At 37.7% G+C, this 22393-nt stretch overlaps 1 protein-coding gene across 1 annotated transcript in view; it reads left to right on the forward strand.

Annotated features, from left to right (window-relative positions):
• Nucleotides 1–22393, forward strand: part of LOC134747017 (uncharacterized) — a 242926-nt gene that overhangs the window by 175262 nt on the left and 45271 nt on the right. Inside the window, exon 5 of the mRNA XM_063681560.1 lies at nucleotides 442–556. Within this exon, the coding sequence (XP_063537630.1) occupies nucleotides 442–556 (115 nt within the window). The remainder of the gene's footprint in view (nucleotides 1–441; nucleotides 557–22393) is intronic.

A 22393-nucleotide genomic window follows, 5' to 3' on the forward strand; every position in this document is an offset into this window, starting at 1 on the left:
TACGTGTACACGTTTAACGCGGCTGGCCAACTTTACTGTCACACGTGCATTAGGGTATTCAAGAGCTAGTTCGGCCTAGCCAGCCATATTAGGGCTCACGATAGTCAACATTTATTTATTTATTTAGGGTCGCCGTCATCGAAAGCGATAAGGACTAATTAAGACATTATTTATTTGTTTAGGAACAGTGGTGTAGCTAGGCGTGGCCAAATGGGGCCTTTGTCCGCGGCCTCGCACTTAGGGGGCCCTCGCAAAGCCAACCTTTTTATTACCTTGGGAAAACACATTGAGAAGGGCCTCGCAGATGTGGTTTTCGCCCACGGCTAGATTAGTGGGTTCCTAATAAGTCCCTATGTAAGGCCCTGCCCTTGAACCCTGTCCTGTTAATACAATATTTATTTGTTTATAAATGTAACTGATGGGTTCCTTTGTATATTTCAGAGAGGGAGCCTACGGCAGCGGCCTGTCAGTGTCCCACGACTCCGTCTTCACGGGCGAGCGCAGCGACGAATCCAGCGACGAACGCCCCACCCCCCATGTCCCCACTTCTCATCGGGTAAGTACTTTTACTGTATACTGTTAACAAGACGGCTAGTTCTTAAGGGATAGAAGAGGGCCAAAGATACTCTAATAGGGTAAAAGTCAAAGGCCCAAGAAGTTGCAAGGCTTTGAAACCTTGGCCAGGCCAGACCACTAGTAAATACACGGTGTTGTGTAAGAGGAAAGAATAAAGACGACCAATGAAAGCAAGGGGGGAAGAAAGCTACCGAATTAAATGTATTTACATTTTTTCCACTCTGTCTGTACGTTATTATCGGCCACTAGAAACGATAACGAGTTACGTACTGAAGGACATGTGATCTCAGTGCGTTCAATGTTGTGTTTATTCAAATATTTAGATATCTACCTAGTAAATAGGGGACCTTTTACTAAGCATGAATTGATAGGTGACAAATAACGCCCCAGGTGTCGCTTGTCGCTTATTCGCTCGATTAAGCTTTCATTATTGAAGATCCCTTTTACGGGCGATAAACTTTGAGTAAGGTCAAGGCGGGTCGTAAAACTTACGGTTACACTGATTCACTGATCTACACGAAAATTAAGGTTAGCTAGCAGATACCTATCTGTCCCCATATAAGTAATGGTTTATTTTCAAACGTTGAATCTACTCGTACAATTAATTGTCTTTAGCAAATGGAATGTGTTTGATAAATTACTTTTATCTTTGACAGTAAGTTTTTTTGATAGATTTTTGTGTGTTGGATCCTTTTCCCTAAATTGCGTCCAAAAAAGAACCGAATTCAAGAAACAGTTTCAAATTCAAATGCCACCTTTTTATTATGGTCTTCATTAGTTGATCCGGTTAACCAAATGGTGCTTTCAGAGAGCAACAAAATATCAAAATCACTACATTTATTCCTATTTTAGCTTCCAATGTTTTTCATGCCCGCGTGTCACTTTTTACTGTATGTATATACCACTACGTGGTATATACTATGGACTAAATTGTGACGTATTTATAAATGTATTTTCCTTCTTTATTTATTATAAGCGTGACTTTATAAAGATTTGTCTGGGATCCCATCATCAGATCCTGCCCTGATGACAATAGGATCAACTGTGAAGTATTAATCCTTTTAAACAAAAAGAGGGTTCATATCATGTTCATTTATTAAATCACATTTACAATCGGATCTATCGCGAATTTATTTTGTTACCTTTATTTACCGACGTTTCGACACAGGTTTCACTGGTCGTGGTCGCGGCTAACTGACGTCCCAGCAAAATGTCCCAGCAAAAAGAGGGTTCCCAAATCGGTCCAACTTTCTTCAAAAAAAATCCCGACGAATTAAGAAACTCGTGCTTCAAATATTTTAAAGTCGGTTTAAAATTTCACTTAGTTAAATGTTCGATTAGGGGTCGGTGACACCAAACAGCCTGTCATCATTAAAGACTTCGCTAAATTTTATTGTATGGAAAGTTTCATAGTAAACCGCCGCGGCGCGCCCGGTGATCAGTCTGTCAAGTGCGGATGGTGCAACTGGCTCTTGAAAATGCAAAATGCTGCGTAATTAAACATTACGTTTCATTTTAATTCCAATAGTCATTTATACAAATAGAAATCCACGCATGACTGTCAATAATTAATTATGTCTAGTGGAGGATATTGATTTTATTACAAGCAATTTCCTTCACAACATAAGGTACTATATAATAAGCAAAGCTTATGGCACAAACAAATCTCATTACAAATACAAATGAATTTATTTATTTATTAGACTTTGTGAGGTGTTTAGCGTTTTTTTTTTTCAATTGAAATTTAAGGTAAGCACTAATAAAATAATTAAGATGTTAATTCTCAATATTCTTATATTTATAGCTTCCATATCTATAACATACATTATAACAAACAGTTGTTTTAATTGTATATACTTCTAAGGCCTTTTGGTGGGCCTTAGAAGTTTGATTTGAATTACATTGAAGTAATTAGTACTATACATACGGGTAGGACTGTGGGCTTTAGGAGGATATTGATAGACAAGGCACAGCCTGAATCATTAAAGATAGGATTTTCAAATTTGTAACACATACTACATAAACTGAAATAGATTTGATGTAAGTAAAACCAAGTCCATACCTACATAGTACTCTACAGTCTTCAAATGGTAAAGTTGCACTGCGTAAGGTTTTTTTAAATTATACTATTAAAGGAGTGTAAGTACCTAGTAAACATATTAATAACGGGTCACTCACATATTTTAAGTCGAAAACGCTCGACATGTTTCACCTTGTTTGAGCGTTTTCGACTTAAAATACGTGAGTGACCCGTTATTAATATGTTTAATATGTCTGTGTCTCACGGAAGTTTTGTTATTAAGTACCTAGTATTTATAAATCATATAGGAACACATATTAAATGACATTTATAATCGGGTCTATCGCGAATTTTGTGTGTTACCTTTATTTACCGACGTCGCAATAGACCCGATTATAAATGTGATTTAATATGTGTTCAGTGTTTTAAATGCCATATATATAGGAACAGACAGTTGAATTCCTTAAATATTGAGTTCGAATATCATGTTATAGAACCAAATCTAATCTAGAGAGCAGGAGGTGAGGGCTGCACAGATTAGGTATCTATTTGTCTATGAATATTTATCATTAAAACCGCAGATTGCGTAAATACTGTCCCCCATCCTTACTTCCTAGGATAGAAAATACCCTCCAGTCCCTCCACACACATAAATACAGTTCGTATGTACCGTGGACACTGTCAATTTAAAGTTTATAAACCTTATTCCGTCGTCATAAAGTCCACCTATGGCCAGTCAAGTGTCAGTTTGCTTACAGTGCATCGCACTTAGCAGAGCTGCGAATCGTCGGCTCTAATTGAATTCATTCTATTTGTGGATGTTCAGTCGAAGGCAAAAATATCGATACAGACAAATGGCTCAAAAATATGTGAACACGACTTTATTGTCTGAGGTGTAAGAGCGTAGACATATTTTTGAAACTTTGGGAATGTATATATATATATATATATATGTATATATATATATGCCATTGACTGTTCGTTCAGTATTTAAGTTAGCACGGCGGATGGATAATTAAAACATAAACTTTTGTGTTTTAATATTTCGAGACGAAACAATAACTTTTTGTTTTAATTCGATAATTTGTCAAACTTTTATACTTCCTGCAGATTTTGCTTCTATAGTTTTTGTTCATGTTAGCTAGCTTTTTAAGCCAGAAATAGTGATTATATATCGCGTATAAGAATGTAATTTTATTTCATGAGCCATCCCTCCTACTATCGCGGTAATCGAAAGTTTGTATTTCTAAATGGTTTCGGCATACTAAACAAAACTTTTCACCCCCTTGAGGTGATTTCCGAATTTTGAAAACTAACCTTTGTTCTTCCTTCAAATTCAAACTATCACCATAACAAATTTCATTAAAATTGGTTCAGCGGTTTAAGCGCAAAGCGCTAACACACAGACAGTTACTTTCGCTTTTATCATTTTGATATAGGTACCTAGTTATCTATGTAAAATGAGTAATAATTGTTCATATACCCCACCTTCCCCTTTCCATCACCGGACATCCAGGCGCGGGGAGCTAATGCACCCGTTCGTGGTCCACATTCCATTCGTTCGGACGAAACGTTTTGCCTCCTCCTTTTTGGGTACGGACGGCTAAGGAATGAAATGCGCTCCCGCCATCTGTATTCCCTGATCAATATGACCTCGGTCTCTTTAAAACAAGAGTGAATAGGCTGTTACTGAACCGGTGAGCTCCATCTTAAGCCCTGACTTCACTTTCCATCAGGTGTGACTAGGGCCAATCGCCGATCAGTTTATATTAAAAATAAAAATAAATATATATATACTCTCCCCTTTTCATACAAGATATTAAAATGTACAGGAAAGCAAACATGTCTATGAAAACATTATGTACACACGAGGGTATTGGACACAAAGTAAACATGTCCAAAAGCGTACGGTCATCGAATGCCTAAAACCGTTATACACAGTTACGTAATATGAACATTATATTGACGATGAGATAAAATACATTTTAGATTTCTTGCCGTTCTATATAAACATTTGGCGTAGCCTTACGTGGCGTCTTTAATTTAACTTATTTTTTTTTTAATTTAATTTATTTAAGGATCACCAACGGATAATACATCAACACTAGTACATTACAACAAGGATAATTGACATTGACTGATGTTTAGCCACTTATAGTTGACCACTCACACATGTATATTTCAAAGAGAGTATATAAACAACTAATGTAACTTATTAAATAAATTAACTTAAATATTAGATTTACTTAGGCCTGAAATACACTTTAAGTTTTACTTACGTAAGTAGGGACAAAGCTATTTGTTAGAATGAAAACGACATTCATATTTAATTCTGTAGTATAGCTGTGTCCCTACTTACGTAAGTAAAACTACAAGTGTATCTCAGGCTTTACTCACGAACGCGAAGCGAAGCCGCGCGACGCGGCGGGCCCACGGCGTTCGCGTTCGCAACGAGATCGCCCACATAGGACACTTCTATAGGTATCAAAGGATTGATTCACCCCGCGCCGCATCGCTTCGCTTCGCGTTCGCGTGTTCTTATCGGTAATGTAATAGTAACCCTGCTTATATACAAAGCTGGAGGTCCCGGGTTCGAATCCTGGTCTATTTATTCGTGTTTATCACAAATATTTTTTTTTGAGTTATGGATGTTTTCTCTGTATTTAAGTATGTATTTATCTATTTATATATATCATCTTCGCCTTAGTAGGTACATGTAAGCTTTACTTACGTTTGTGGCAAGGTCGATCTGTGTAAGATTGTTCCCAAATAATTCCCTATTTAATTACTTATCTATTAACTATAATACAAACTACTTATTATGTATTTCAACTCTTCTTTGTCCGTCCCTGCTCCCGTTATCTGGGGTCGGGTCTCCTCACATTTCTGCGCCAGGCCCGTCGGTCCTGGATTGTCGGTTTTGGCAATTGGGTTTTTTTGAGGTCTCTCTCTATGTTAGACGACCAGGTCAATGGCGGGCGGCCGATACCTTTCTTACTTTCTGGTAAGTTTAGAGCGATTTTTACCACATGGTCTCATTACATTTATTATGTATTTCAACTAAAATTATTAATCGCTCAATTGTCCGCGGTTGGATTCGAACGCGGTATCTTACTTTTGTTAAAAGCTTTATAAAAAAAGTTTCTTGTTTAATCTGCGACATTTAAATATGTTACTTCAGTTACATTAAAATGGCACCTTGGGAGATTCCTTACACTATACCTCTCTTAGAGCTAATGCCTTTTTTATAGCAGTTCTACTAAACTGAGGATTTAATTAAGCACTTCACACTGCACTTTTAACAGTGCATTAGTAAAGCTTTAGCTCAAACACCGCATAATGCAGATGCAGGCATTTGCATCCAATATGAAGTTCAATTAGTCCACTAAAATGCTAATTTCTTTGTTCAAGGGAACGGGTCAGTGTCTTTTTAATGGACAGTAGGTAGAAGGGTATTAAACGGCTTATTTAAGCACCATTGACGTGGAATTTCCGAAGTTAGCTCAAGCAAATTAAGGGTTTCACCTCGAAATCTTATACCTTTAAACAAGTAAAGGATGACTCACGTTAGACCGGGCCGTGTCCGGGCCAGAGCTTCCGGCGCTTACTTTTCTATGACATGACAGGTGATCACGTGATGCTTTCCATAGAAAACGAAGCGCCGGAAGCTCCGGCCCGGACACGGCCCGGTCTAACGTGAGTCATCCTTAATTCTTGTATATATATGTATATATTTCGGGGATCTCGGAAACGGCTCTAACGATTTAGATGAAATTAGCAATGTGGGGGTTTTCGGGGGCGTAAAATCGATCTAGCTAGGTCTCATCTCTGGGAAAAGGCGCATTTTTGAGTTTCTATATGTTTTTCGAGCAAAGCTCGGTCTCCCAGATATTAAGAGATAATAAGCTGTAAACTCGTATACACCTGCATCGAAACTTTCTACATGTAAAAAAGATTCCTCTAAGAGATGACCAGAAAACAGAGTCCTTAAACAACACAATCCCAATCTCCGGTTCCTTTAAGCTCCCAAAAGTTACTGACCTCGAAAACACATCCTTAACTTAAAACCTTAGAGATATTCTCAAAGTTCTCAAACCTAACGACAAAACGTAACAAATCCCTAAGCTTTTATATAATTTTATTACCATTTGATTTCGCCGCTACATTTCGCAAGCGATCAAAAGAAAAATGTCATATCAACCTTTTGGTTTCATACCGTTTAATACCGTTTCGTGTGGATGGTATAACACCGTTGCTTCACGCTCTCTGCGCCAGTCAGTTCAAATATAATCGCGCACACGCAAGACGTGTTTTTTTTATATTCGAGATGGGATGAGTCACGAACCGGCGCGCGCGCATAGTGGTCGCTTTGAAATTGGAATCAGTGTTGTGGCCAGTGATATTGATGTTTGTTTTTTGTGGTTTTTAAGGATAAGCTGAAAAAAACTGGCTAAAAGGAAAATATAATACGAATCATAAGATAATAAGCTAGACTCAGACTAAGCTAACTTTGTACAGTTTTCAGTGACAGAATGATGAATTGCCATAATAAGCGTCAAATTCTTATGGAAATATGACGTTTCTGGCACTTCGCAATTTGGAACTTCAAAGTCTTTGCAGAATTGGCTTAGACGAGCACTATATACTTGAGAAAGAGAGCGTAAGACTGGCTGAAAGATCTTTAATCTGCTAAAATCTTAAACTTAAGTAACTACATGCACCTATCGATCGATCTACCATGTTAGGCAGGAAAACTTGCGTAGGTAAACAAACAAGTTCGAAATGTAAAATAGCATATTATGCGCCAGACAAAGAATGAAGGACTTTGGAACAGGCTATCTGGAACCAAAGGAATTCAAAACGCTACCCATAAGGTCCATCATCCGGCATATGGAGATGGTGGGGAAAGCTCTTGAGTAGCGGACGGTTTCCTAGGGGGTAACTGCACAAAAGATCCCTATGAGTCGAAGTGTATCCGCAAGGGCCCCCGAAACTATAAGATAAGATAAGATATTATGCGTTGTGTTCATCATCTCTACTCTAGTTAGACTAAGAAAAGTCAGCAGAGGTTTTGACATCACACGCAGTGCCAGTGTTATTTATACATCATAATTTCATAGAAGTTTGACGTTTAAAATAACACCTGCACTGCTTGTGCTGTCAAAATCTCTGCAGACTTTTCTTGGTTTAACTATCTATCATCCTAAGATTTTTTTATTAAGCCGTTTACTATAGAAGTATTCCTTATAAACCAATTGTTTTTCCTTATTATGTTGTTGTGACACAAGCCGCCATTATAAACATCTGCCGGGCTATGATGGTCGATTTTATATTTATAAACGATATAGCTGTATAAATGATGATAAAACTGATATTTTATCCAGTTTTCATTGATTTGACTTGATTTGACATCTTATCCACTTTTGACAACGAGAGCCGTTAAACAATATACTGCATAACATGGTCGTTGGATAATATGTCATTTGTCTACATTTCCACCTTAAAATTTGATAAGAATTAGTTAGAATCATTCAACTCAAGTAGAGGTAAACAACAGGCGGTCTTATCGCTAAAAAGCCGCCACCACCAGCATGTTTAGATATTTGTGGCAAAAGGATTACCACAAATGGCACTAATACCTAAACATCATCTCCGTTCTCTCTAACACCTGCTAAAAGATTTTAATAACAAAACTTCCGTTAGAAACAGACATATTAAATATATTAATAACGGGTCACTCACGTATTTTAAGTCGAAAAACGCTCGACATTGATTTATTTGTTTGCTAAAAGATCGTCAATCTTCTTCGTCTTTGCCTTTATTCCATTATTTGGGGTCGGCTCTCCTCGTTCTCATGCGCCAGGACCGTCTGTCCTGGGTTGTCTGGATTTAATTGGGCTCGTTCTAAATCCTTTGACACGGTGGACCACCAAGTAGCAGGCCGGCGCCCTGGTCCTCTTTTGGTTTCCTGAAGGGCCAGTGCCTTTTTCACGACATGGTCATCGCCACGCCTCAAAGATTGTCAATATATTTTTGATTACCTCTACCTTATGTATATGGCAACTGATTCATCTGAGTTTAAAAGTTTATTTCTGTGCGATTGACTTGTGAGTCTTGTGACTCATTTGCCGGCTCTGATCAATAATGGATGTTTGACATTGAAGCTTATTCGATGTGGGCAGACGGGAAATGAATGCAGATTTTTATGTTACACCCGTGCATAATGAGACATTTTGATACATGTAAGAGGAAAGATGTCTGAGCTTTTGAAAGAAAAACTGGTATCTGAGTAAGTTAATTGAGTAAGTGCGACTTTCAATCCAGAGGTTGCGGGTTCAAACCTTGGCTCGTGCCAATTAGTTAAGGATGACTCACGTTAGACCGGGCCGTGGTCGGGCCGGAGCTTCCGGCGCTTACTTTTCTATGACATGACAGGTGATCACGTGATGCTTTCCATAGAAAACGAAGCTCCGGAAGCTCCGGCCCGGTCACGGCCCGGTCTAACGTGAGTCATCCTTTATTGGGAACTTATGTACGATATATTATTTGATATATACCGTCGCGTCATAAGGCGTCGACCGAGCCGAGCGCCTTATTTTTCGCTCTTATTACGTAGACATAAAACTTTTTTCTATCGACTTTTGCAGATTCCGCGTCGATAGGTGTGGGGAGACCCTGCGTCTTACGTAAGCGAACCTGCATGTTACTATGCAGGATTGTGATATAATGAAATCTTAATTTATAATTCAACAATGTTGACCAAACTATATCAGCGCCATTTATGATACCTATATAACGCAGCGTACTACGTAGGCGAACAAAACGCGAACGCGAAGCGGCACGGCGGGCCCACGGCGTTCACGTTCGCAACGAGATCGCCCACGTAGGACACTTCTATAGGTATCAAAGGATTGATTCACATGGCATAGCTTCGCTTCGCTTCGCGTTCGCGTCTTGTTCGCCTACGTAGTACGCTGCGTTATAGAGGTTTTTAACTCATAAATGGCGCTGATGTAGTTTGGTCAACATTTTTGAATTATAAATTAAGATTTCATTATATTACAATCCTGCATAGTAACATTGTATTAACCTTTAATATTTTAATCACATTACGGCTATACCGGTTTTACATTAAGAGGGTCTTAATATTGGCTGCAATGATATTATATAACTAAATCGCGAAGAAAAAATTTACCCTCCCATAGAAAATGGACTAGCCAAAATGTATGAAACAACCAAATTTTTTTCGCGATTTCGGGGTTGGTCCCATGGTAAAAGTTGCTCAGTATAATCCCAAAACCTCCCTGGCAATGGGAATGCACTTATTTTTTAGCCACCGTGTATACGTGCATATCGCTGTCTCGCACACACTTGTAAGGCTGTGACCAGTTTATTTAATAACAGTTTAAAGATTTATTACAGTCGGACACACTTGAACGCGTCTCTTAGTAACATGTTAGAGCAATTGTGCTCATGGACTGTGAATGTTTCAAAAGGTTCTTTATTCCAAAGACAGTTAAACAGTAAAGACAACCTTACAATGTCGTAACATTGAATATTGAGCAGACCGTACCTTTTTTTTCCGTTCATTTTCTTTTTTTTGACGACCGATTTGGCCTAGTGGGTAGTGACCCAGCCAGTGAAGATGGTCCTGGGTTCGAATCCCGGTAAGGGCATTTATTTGTGTTATGAACACAAATATTTTTTCCTAAGTCATGGGTGTTTTCTATGTGTATAAGTATGTATTTATCTATATAAGTCTGTACATCGTCGCCTAGCACCCATAGTACAAGCTTTGCTTAGTTTTGGGCTAGGTTGATCTGTGTAAAATGTCCCCTAATATTTATTTATTTATTTATTCTCCAAAATTTCCCCGCAAAACGCAAACAAATTCACGACATCTACATACTTAACCCTTAAATTAAACTATCTACAACAACGAAAACAGCATCATTGTATGGATACCAGTCTGTATTCTTCACTGGTCTCAATTTAATCCAATTAGTAAAATTACATTCCTTTTTAGGGTTCCGTACCCAAAGGGTAAAAACGGGACCCTATTACTAAGAATCCACTGTCCGTCTGTCACCAGGCTGTATCTCATGAACCGTGATAGCTAGACAGTTGAAATGTTCACAGATGATGTATTTCTGTTGCCGCTGTAACAACAAATACTAAAAATTAAATTTGTACAGAACCCTCGGTGGGCGAGTCCGATTTGCGAGTCCGGTTTTATTACTTAAAATGGCCATCAACGCTTAGAAAGTAAATCTAATATTGCAGTAATTCTCCGTTTCGGTCTTTGCCCATACTTTCCAAAACTACTATATGTAAAAATGTTTGGCAATTAAAATAGTGGCATCTTAGCTCAGGCTGTGCGTGCGTGTGTAAAAAAAATTGATTGTCTGTGGTTTAAAGTTGTGAGTTTGTCTGTGGACTCTGTGGCAAGATGGCGTCGTTGGCGGCTACTATTTGGAATTTGGCGCGGTTGATTGCTACTAAAATATACTTGGTAATCATTTTTTCTCTCTCAAAATCTAATCAGGTCAGTAGCCTTACCCCCAGTTTGGCACTGAAATATTCGCTAGCGTGAGCTTAACTTACTTTTTATTCTCGCTCGTACTGGCATATTAGTGCGAGCGAGATGTATAGAAAGTAAGTTACGCAGACGTTAGTGAATAGAATATGTCAGTTTGACTGCAAAGGCAGTCGTGGCATGTCGTGGTAAGGCTACTGAACAGAAATGGGCAAATGAAACTTTTGAATTTTCCATAGCTGGTGTTAAAATTATTTTCATTTTGTTGTTTTTGTCCCATAAAAAGCTGGTACAGTATTTTATTTGTACTAACTTGTTTACGTGGATTTTTCAGTAACTAACTTAAATTTTTAAGTTTCATCAGTCAAACTACTATTAAAATTTAATAGAAATGACTGGAGTCAACGCACATTAAAACCTCACGCACGCCTGTCTTCATGTATAATTTGTGTTTCCATGTACGTTTATTCTGAGGTTGTGCAATAAAGAACCTGAGAGAACCTGAGTACGCAGACAAGCCAGAACAGGCAGTGTCGACTCTTTGTGCGCGTACTTATGGTACATTTCTTTTCGTCCTGAGCAGCAGGTATTATTATTAAAATTTTGTAGGCTAGTATAGCGTAGGTATTTTCGCTTTAGTATGGAAATGATGTATCTGTTACGTAGTAACTATTTATTAATCTGTGCCAGAACAGAGCACTCTGGCGCAGACATACAAGGAGGCCCGACCCTAGATAAACTGGGAAGAGGGACAGGCAAAGAAGAAGAGTTGTGCAATAAAGAGGATTTGTATTGGATTGAAAATGAAAAGCTCTCCGAAACATGTTGCTCGTGACTAAAACCCTTTAGGTATGTAAATACTCACGTTTTTTAACACGATGGCCCACCATACTTCACCTAAAGTGTTGCTCCCACGCCCCATACAAATTTTGTGATCCCACTGGTAATGCTCACAGCATTGGACTATTACTGAGGTTAATAAAGAGTTAATGAGCTTTTGATCCCACCGGTGATGCTCAGCCAACGTGTTAAATACCTCAGTAAAATTAAGTATTTAATACAACGGAATCAATTTTGAGACATTTAAGCTATTAAGCCCATTAACAGGTTGTCAATAAACAAGACTAGGCTTGAGTCTAGGCTTGAGCCTAAGCCTAGGAATATAGGCTAGCTGTCATCCATTTAGTAATCCAGGCTTATAGGTTTCGAGAAGATAACGGCGCCGGATATTTCCGGTCCTATTGGACGGAATGATGATTTCACGTTGAAAACAAGCGTATTTGTGCCATTTTCAACTAAAAGGGTACTTATTGTCGCTTGTCAGTAAGGCGCTATTTACATATAGCTTCAATTAGAAATCAACCTTATCGACAAGCGACAATGTAGTACCTTTTGGATGAAAACGCCACATTTAATAACAGGTCTTACGAATACTCTTATGAAACCCGGTCATGCATGATCTGGTATATCTTTTTACTGTACTTATTCAAGCAGTTCTTTTATTTTAATAATCTGTAATTATTGTAATTTATAATAAAAATACAATCATATTACAATGTATGGGCTTCTGTGAGTTTTCGCCAAATATATTCCATCATACCTTAATTTTTTTGTCCAGCGTTTTTTGATAATCTTTACTTGCTTCAGACTAAAATGCCACAATTGTATTTATATTTTCATAAGCTGTTTTATGCTCATTAGAATATTATCTTACCAAAACATACTTTTTAATTTTTGAAACTTTTCTACTTGAGGTAGTCAGGAACATTTTCTACTCCAAGCACTGAAACCTGTTTTTGTATGGAGGCATTTTTTTGTCGAAAAGTCAAATTCACCAAAGTTAAAATACCTCAGAACTTTCCCAATCTGAACACAATCAGAAAATGTTAGATATTCTGAAAAGAGAATGTATGAGGATGTGTCGTTTGTATCGGCAATTTATGATTTAAAAAAATTAAGCATATCTTAATATGCGTCATATTATTCCATAGTTTTCTAAATCAGTTTTCTGATTAAGAGGCCGGTGTCGATTTTAGTCGCAAAAATGTAAAATTGATAGATTTAGTCCGTGAAATTTTACACCTTTTGTTACCTAATTTAAATAACAAGTACTGGTTTCTATTAGCACGTCTTCTTATCTTACCTTTTATCAGATCAATTTTTTGAAAACAGACTCACTAAATTAGTAATGTTTGCTTTCCTGATGGACGTTTAGGTAAACGCGCGTAGAGCACTGATTTTGTCCCTCTTATTTGTAAATTTCGTAAAGTTTGGACTGCTAAACATGGTAATTTTGTATTACACATATCCTGTACTTGACGTTTATCAGTCTACATTTTTATTATTATGACTTTGAAGTAGTGTAAATGAAAGTTAGACGAAATCAATTTTCTCCAGAAATTACTTCAAAACAAGTGACAATTTCTCTAAAAATCGACTTAATTTCAACGTAATTTTGATACTTAAACAATCTACAACATTTGCTGAAACTATTCTTATACATCAATTTGTATATTTTACCACCATGATTTTTTGATGAATTTTTAAAAACTGCCCCTTCTCTTCATGCATTACGTCACCGACACTCGCGACCTCATTATTAAAAGGCAAGATGAGAAGACGTGCTAATAGAAATCAATACTTGTTATTTAGATATAACGTAACAAAACGTGTATAATTTCAACGACTAAATCTATCAATTTTACATTTTTGCTCCAAAATCGACTACGGCCTCTTAAAGGATTTCCCTTAAATAATCGGTCTGAAAATTCTAAAAATTGTCTCCCCTCTAATTTTGAAACCGTGTCCAGAAAATAATACTGTTCGTGAAAATTGCCCTGCCGAGGTTTTCCCGAGGGACTACAGTATGGGGTTCTTCAAAAAAGGAGTGTACAGGTTTTTAAAGGGTCGGCAACGCGCGTGTAATATCTCCGGTGTTGCAGGCGTCCATAGGCTACGGTAACTGCTTACCATCAGGCGGGCCGTATGCTTGATTGCCACCGACGTGGTATAAAAAAAATATATATATCAAAGACAGTTTGCTACAACATCTTTTAGCTGTCTAGTAGAAATAGGTATACTTCTTTTTGCCTTCCTTAATATCCTAGTTTTTTCCCTTTTTAACCTGTCTAGTGATAATATTGTCTTCGGTTACCGCGATAGTTACTCATGAAATAAGACTATGAAATAAAACTATAAATAAATTCAATATACTATACACACGCGATATAATCCGTTTTCATAGTTTTTTTCTGTCTAGTGATGTTTATCGCGCGACATTAGGATTTTAATAAGTCTGACCTGATGCAAATGTGCCAAAGAACCGGTTGCGAACTAAACAGCCATATCGTACGCCCACCGCCCAGACAGAAAAATCGCCCGTGAACCGCTTCTTAGCACGTAACCACAACAACTTTATTTACAACGTTTTTTTTCTGTAACTTTGTAATATCAATTAATCAATCAATCAATCAATGTCTTTATTTTGCATAAAAAGTGGTACATAATAGAAGTAATTAAAATATATTTACAGCGGGCTGAGCACGGTCGCATTTTTATCGTCTGTCACCATGCCTGTCACGTTCTAACAAGTATGTAAGTGCGAAAGTGACATGCATAGTGACAGGCGATAAAAATGCAACCATGCTGACACCGCAGGTTCACACAGTATACCAACATCTGGCATGCAAAATATGGTGGAATCAAATATTATTCACAAATTTAAAAACTACCATGCAAATTAATACAATAAATACTATTCTTACCCTCTCAAATTAATGAAATAAAACTATGAAAACGGATTATATCGCGTATATTGAATTTATAATACATCCCGACGTTTCGAACCCTTTACAGCGTTCGTGGTCAACGGGTGACGGGCGAAACGTCGGGATGTATTATAAATTCAATATACGCGATATAATCCGTTTTCATAGTTTTATTTCATGAGTAACTATCGCGGTAACCGAAGACTCTCAAATTAAATTAAAAAAAGACGGTAGTTAATGGTTTACTCAATTGTTTTTCTATGTTTAATAATGTTTGTGTGTTTGTGTCAATGATAATTTATTTGTGTGTCGGTCGCGTACGTGTCGCCATTAAATTTAAAAAAAAATATCTTTATTTATCAATTAATACAATTTCACAGGCACATTTCAGTGAACCCCGTTCTAGGCATGGCCTGTATCGCGGGGTTCAAGGTCATTACGAGTTATATTAAATCAATAGTATTACATATATTAAACATAAGGATAAAAGAAAAAGAGGAGTGTGAAGTGTGAACTTGTATGTACACACATACAAGTTCACACTTCTTTTATCCTTATCCTTAAGCTTGATATTTAGATGATTAAGTTTGCCGCGGCATTATGCTGAGTGGGCCTATTTAGCGTCCAAATGTTTATTTATGTCTGCATGCCTTTCTTTTTTATGTACCATGTTGTGGTTGTGGCGTTTAATAAATGTATTATCTTTCTTCTTTTCTAATATCAGGTTTTTTTAATTCTTTCGCGAACAACTTAGATTGACAACCAAACTTTATATGGATCACAGGATTCTCAGTTATTTAAGAATTGCTACGGTGAACAGTCGCCATCAGATATATCGAAGCGGCCAAGGTGCTCACAAATATCTGAACACGCCTCTATTGTCAAGGCGCTAGGTGCGTGTTCAGTTATTTTTGAGCACCTCGGCCGCTTCGATCTTTTTTTTATACCACGTCGGTGGCAATCAAGCATACGGCCCGCCTGATGGTAAGCAGTTACCGTAGCCTATGGACGCCTGCAATATCTGATGGCGACTGAACAACGTAGTCGAAAAATTGCCACGCGGTGGTCTTTGATAAATGTAGTAAAATACTGACTATCACAATGGTCGACTGGTAAAGAATAGTCCGTCATTTTTAAAAGTTTAATAAATAAATAGAGTTTGTCCCTCTTGCAGTGGAAATTACGGGCTGCTGGTGTACGGAGGCCAAGGGCTTTTTCGGGGAAGTGGGGAGACGCATGCGGGAGAGGGGTTTGGATCCTCGCTCTGGGTCCTTCCTGATGTAAAGATTGTCCATCGCGGTTCAGCGTGGCAACGCGGCGAGCGTCATGGGCACCTTTGCATCGGGGGGGTCACGGGACGATTTTCGGGACGGCTGAAGTTTGACTTATTATTATTAGTGTTAGTTTATAAATAGAGTAGTTCGATGTGTACCTCTTTATAGGATAACATTTTATGAATTCATATGGATTTATTGTAATCTTCTTCTTCTACCTAGCGTTATCCCGGCCTTTGCCAGGGTCCGCTTTCCTACTTGCCTTGCTCCCAGGGACCGGACAACCCTTTCCGCGATAAAACCCTTTCAATGGGCGACACTTAAACACGGCTAACACATTGAAAGACTTTCCCTTTTGAACTGCAAGCCCATTCATACCCTTACCTTTGACTAACCCTTACCGAAAAGCTAACCAAAAATAAGGCTAGCTCTTAATAAGGGTTACCCTTATCTTTAAGCGCTTTTTATAAAGGTTTCCCTTTGCGTGAAAGAGACAGGATTAGTATATATGAAAAGGAAAGAAAATACGTGCCTAGTCAAAGAACGCCGCCGTCGCCGCCGACGATCGCTCGGATTCGAAGCAATGTGTGCTTTATGAACAAGGTAGACGACTTAAATTAGCACGCTTATATGCTAAAAGGGAAGCCCTTTATAAGGCTAACCCTTATAAGCAATATCAAGGTGTTGTATTTGGGCTACCGATTACTCAAATGTGGTAGCTTTATATAAGGGTTTTTAAAAGCAAAACAAAGGGTTTCGTCTGGCAAAGGGTATGGTGAGGTAAGCCTTATGCAATACCCTTATAAAACCCCGATAAGGGATAGCGGGCCGGTCCCTGCAGTTGCTCCACTTTGCGCTATCCTGGGCGTCCTCTCGTGTGAGCGCGTTTATGCTCACATCTGCTTTTACGACATCGAGCCATCGCTTGTTTAGTCTGCCCTGGGGTCGGGGGCCGTCAAGGGCTAGGTTAAGGATGTTTCCTACGTAGTCAGCTGGCCTGCGACAAACGAACCGCAATACACACATATGAAAATAAATCCATATTCGTGATATTTTCCTTAAAAGGGACCTTATTGTCGATGGCGCTTACGCCATTATTAACGATGCTCCGACATAAATACAATGCCGCGCGACACTGTGCGGCGTAAGCGCCATCGACAATAAGGTCCCTTTTTATAGAAAATGCCCCATTTAATATACTACAGTATTAATGTCAAACTAGAGCTATACAATACAACGGTTTATTCCTTTAACTACTTGTACGTGGTGTTTAGTTGTAAACAGGATAATAAAAGCTGAAATCCGGCACCCATCTACTACGGACCGAAAATAAGAACAAGAAATGACCTACAGTTCACATCAGATTAGCAGATTACCTTAGCATTGTTTGTGAGGTTCTAAGTTACAAATGAATAGCGATTTATTGCTAAAGCTGCAGCAGTTGGGGGACACTCACTTTCGGGCTTTCTCGGTTCCGTTCGGCTCAGCAGTGCTCCGAGCAATTATTAGGGTTGACACAACTTGAAGTCCCTTTGCGTGCACGACCACAGATAGATAATGACTTGAATTTTGACAACCCTATATAGCCGAAAGGGATAGTGCCATACATTAGAAAGGGACAGCGTGATTCCCTGAATCGCTGTCAAACTAAGGTTTTGTAGTAAGTGTCCTTTCTGTACGGTAGTACTATAATTTATTCTGTGACTGCAGTTAACTTCTGTGTAGCAACACTGTGCAACAGTCAGTAACTACGTAAGTTACCAATGTTACCATGTTGCAGTGTTGCTTCACAAATGTTAAGTACTGCGGTGTGGACAAGTGGGCATATTTCAGCTGATGTGGTCGTGTGGTGCTTGAGTCATGTGATACCATCTAAATTTTTCTCATTAAACTCAGTCACGTCAAGTGTTTTGTCGAATGCAAAATACACGTATCCAAAAGTGGTTTTGTATGGTAATTTCTATACAAAGTAACCCATTTTCATTGCTTTTTATAAGAAGAGGCTAGTGTTTATTTCAAACGAATATCTTTGGGAATAAATCAAATGTGATTTGTTCCCAAAGTTGTGAATAGATGGCAGCACCGGTCTCTCTTGTTATATCGTAATTCCGTAAGGAATTCGTATAGGTGCAAGCGCGTACTGCTCGCCCTTAGAGTTGGTCAAAGACGCCTAGTCTTAGTAGGATAGATAGTCGAGAAATTTGGACGGGTCCCGCCGTGGCGGGGTGGCCTAGGGGTTCAAGGCGTTAGCCCGGATGGCTAAAGCCGCCGGTTCGAATCTGGCCTTCACCACTGGAGGGCTTCGTCACTTTTTCTTAAATATATGACATCTATTTCAGTTTACTACTAACTTTTTAGATATTACAGAACCTAAGTTTAATACCCAATCTAACCATTCACTCCTAAAATCGCAAGTTTCCCATCTCTTAACCCAAACATTTTTAAATCCGGTAAACCTCTTTGTGAATTTCACTTCTCTCGTCACAAAACAGCGAATATATTTCATTATCTTATTATAATAACCATAAAAAAACGTTAATCATTAAAAAGAAGACACTGGGACCTTTACAGAGAGTACCTGGCAAGTGCCATTTGAAAAAGTGATATTTTATCACTTGAGTGCAAAGTAGAGGATTTCAGGACAGTTACCTTGATGATGCTACTTTAATATAAAATGATCTAACAAAGACGAGCGGTTTAAGCGAAATAGGTTTAAAAATGTAGATTATAATGGAGCTTGAATTTTTTACTTTATTTCATGAAAACTGCTTAAAGTAAGATTCTTTATTCTTTTATGAATGTTGATTGACTTAAGAGGAAAAAATAGTATAAAGACTTCTAAAATAAAATTATGAAAACGGATTATATCGCGTATATTGAATTTATAATACATCCCGACGTTTCAAACCCTTTACAGCGTTCGTGGTCAACGGGTGACTCACCCGTCCGGGATGTATTATAAGTTCAATATACGCGATATAATCCGTTTTCATAGTTTTATTTCATGAGTAACTATCGCGGTAACCGAAGACAATATTAGTAAAAAGACTTGTTTTGCCTTATTTATTCCATATGTTGTACGACAAGCATGCTTTCCTATGGATGGGATCCTATACTAGTATGACAAGGAGCTTTATCACTAAAAAAAACCGGCCAAGTGCGAGTCGGACTCGCGCACCGAGGGTTCCGTACTTTTTTAGTATTTGTTGTTATAGCGGTAACAAATACAGTCTGGTAACAGACAGACAGACGGACAGCGGAGTCTTAGTAATAGGGTCCCGTTTTTACCTTTTGGGTTACGGAACCTTAAAAAATCAGCTATTCTATAGAAAACATTATTGACTGATTCACCGAAATGTATGACGGCAGAATTTTTTTTCGCGATTTCTTGGTTGGCCCCATAGTAAAAGTTGTTCTGTATGACCTACATAAATTCACCCCTCAGAGTTTGGTCAATGATATCAAAAGCATCCTAACTTAAGAATTAATTTTTGAGAGATATAAGACTGAGCTATATAACTTTTATATTACATTTTATAAATTTTAGTAAGTGGAAAAACCGGCCAAGTGCGAGTCGGACTCGCGCACCGACGGTTCCGTACTTTTTAGTATTTGTTGTTATAGCGGCAACAGAAATACATCATCTGTGAAAATTTCAACTGTCTAGCTATCACGGTTCATGAGATACACTATACAGCCTGGTGTCAGACAGACGGACAGCGGAGTCTTAGTAATAGGGTCTCGTTTTTACTGTTTGGGTACGGAACCCTAAAAATAGTAATATTTGGATGACTTGTATCTTATTTCTAATTAACATCTTTAAAAAAAAATTACGTGTGCCTTATAAAAACTGTTCTTAACTGAAACTGGCAAATGATGTATTCATTATTGATTACTGCATGTGCAGTTGAGCTCCGGAACCATAGTGGGAAGGTAATCATGTGAGACATAGCCCGATCAACGAGAACAATAAACGAGCCCATTTAAATCTACATTTTACATCAAAAAGATAGATAAATAGAATCATTTGGTTTAGTATAGTACTTAGACCTGTTTTAGCTTTAGTTTTATTATAAGTTCATTTTTTTTCTGTCGCGATATCTATTTATTTTGCAAAGAAAAAGATAAGTATAATACTTTAACACAAAGGGATAAAACAAAATGCGTTCACTAAATTATCGTCAACCTTAAGTTAACATAGCAAAAAACGACAGTTTATGAAGAAAAATATTAATTGAAAAAATATAAATGTTCTCCATCTTGTATGTACTAATATGTATAAGTTTATCTTTTGTATATCATATAAGTATTAGTATTTAATCATAATTTTGTTAGTTTACTTTATTATGTTTATATATATATATATACATAATATTTGACTTTTTTTGGTTCTATTTCTCGTTATAATTCATGAATCTATCCTGCACCAACATTTATGTATCTGTTTGACCTAATGATTGACGGTAGAGAATGCCTTTTGGCATTAAGTCCGCCATTTGTACATTTTTCTTTGCTTGTGCAATAGTTTAAATAAATAAAATAAATCTCACTCGTGAAAATACATGTACGGACAAGTACGTGCGAAATGCACACGCGAATGTTAACCAAGTGACATCATTTAGATACCTATTATTTTGATGTCAGTGTACTGGGCCTCTAGAACAGATTCGGAAATCACCACGTGTCTATAATATTTATGGGCATATTACCTGGCAACCTTTTTTTTAATACTACGTCGGTGGGCAAACAAGCATACGGCCCGCCTGATGGTAAGGAGTCTCCGTAGCCTATGGACGCCTGCTACTCCAGCAACCTTACTTGTGTCTGTAAATAACAGGCGAACGGGGTATAAACATACGCTTTAGAGTCTTTAACTTACGTTTTAGATTACCCGATTTCGATGGAAACTTTTATCGCAATAGGGTATTACACTGTATTTAAAATAAATTATTTCACACGATCCATGAAATAAAGCACCAGATAATTATTATAAAAACATAGATAAGCAGTTATTTTTAAACACAATTTCTATGTAATTAATCGGATTGAAGTATAAAAAGTAGGTGAGTTGACCGTGACGTCATTGTATAATGTTTTATATAAGATCCATATAAGCAAATCGTTTTGACAGTTCTAAAAAAGAAACTGATTTGACTAGTAGGAGAATACCCAATTAATTATCCTTATTTTGTTACAATGAGTACCTATGATTAGTTACAGTCGCCATCAGATATATCGGAGCGGCCGAGGTGCTCACAAATATCTGAACACGCCTCTATTCTCGAGGCGTTAGAGTGAGTGTTGAGATATTTTTGAGCACCTCGGATGCTATGATATGTATAATGGCGACTGGACGTTAGTAAATAAAAAGTAAAAACATTATTTACACGCAGTCTTCATTGATCGGGCTAACTATTCCATTACAAATTGCATTGTTCAAATGCGATGAAATATTATACTAGACATCTCTTTTTATCCGACTGCGGCGCAAAAAATAACATGTTTTAGTGCAAGTCTAGAATTCTTGATTACGGGCATGAACTGAATGGCTCATTAGATTCTAGAAAATTAGGTGTCGAAAGAAATTGCTAGGAATTCTACTATAAGATGGATTGATTAGAATTTTTTTAATCTGGAGTTTAAAACATGAAATTTTTGCTTTATATTGTTAAGGCTTTGAATCCATTACAAATACTTTGAAACTTCCTAGAAAGGCATAATAGCCGATTACAAAGAAAAGTAATATTGACGTTTTTGGAAATTCAACCCCTAAGGGGGTTAAAAAGGGGATGAAAGTTTGTCTTGGGTTTCAAAGTTGTGTTGTTGTTTTCTTAACCACCTACTTATAAACTAAAATAGATGTCATTAAGTTACTGAAAAAAAGCCTAACCTATTTATGATCTCACGGCGCGATTCGAGAAACGAATTACAGATTCACTAGATATGAAATAGTAAAGATATGTGACATTTCACGGCAAAATGTACCTTATGGCGGCTGGCGCTTACGTCGCATAGCGTCGCAAATTATTGCGGCGCTATACGACGTAACCATCCATTATTAATTAGAGCGGCGTTAATAATAGCGTAAGTTCCAACCGCCATAAGGTACCTTTACCCGTGGGACGTCACATATCTTGACTATTTCATATCTAGTGAATCTCTAATTCATTTCCCGAATCGCGCCGTCAGTCGCCAGTTCGTATTGCGGCGAGTATAGTGG

The sequence above is a fragment of the Cydia strobilella genome, chromosome 14 (assembly GCF_947568885.1).
Source record: "Cydia strobilella chromosome 14, ilCydStro3.1, whole genome shotgun sequence".
Classification (NCBI taxonomy): Eukaryota; Metazoa; Arthropoda; class Insecta; order Lepidoptera; family Tortricidae; genus Cydia; species Cydia strobilella.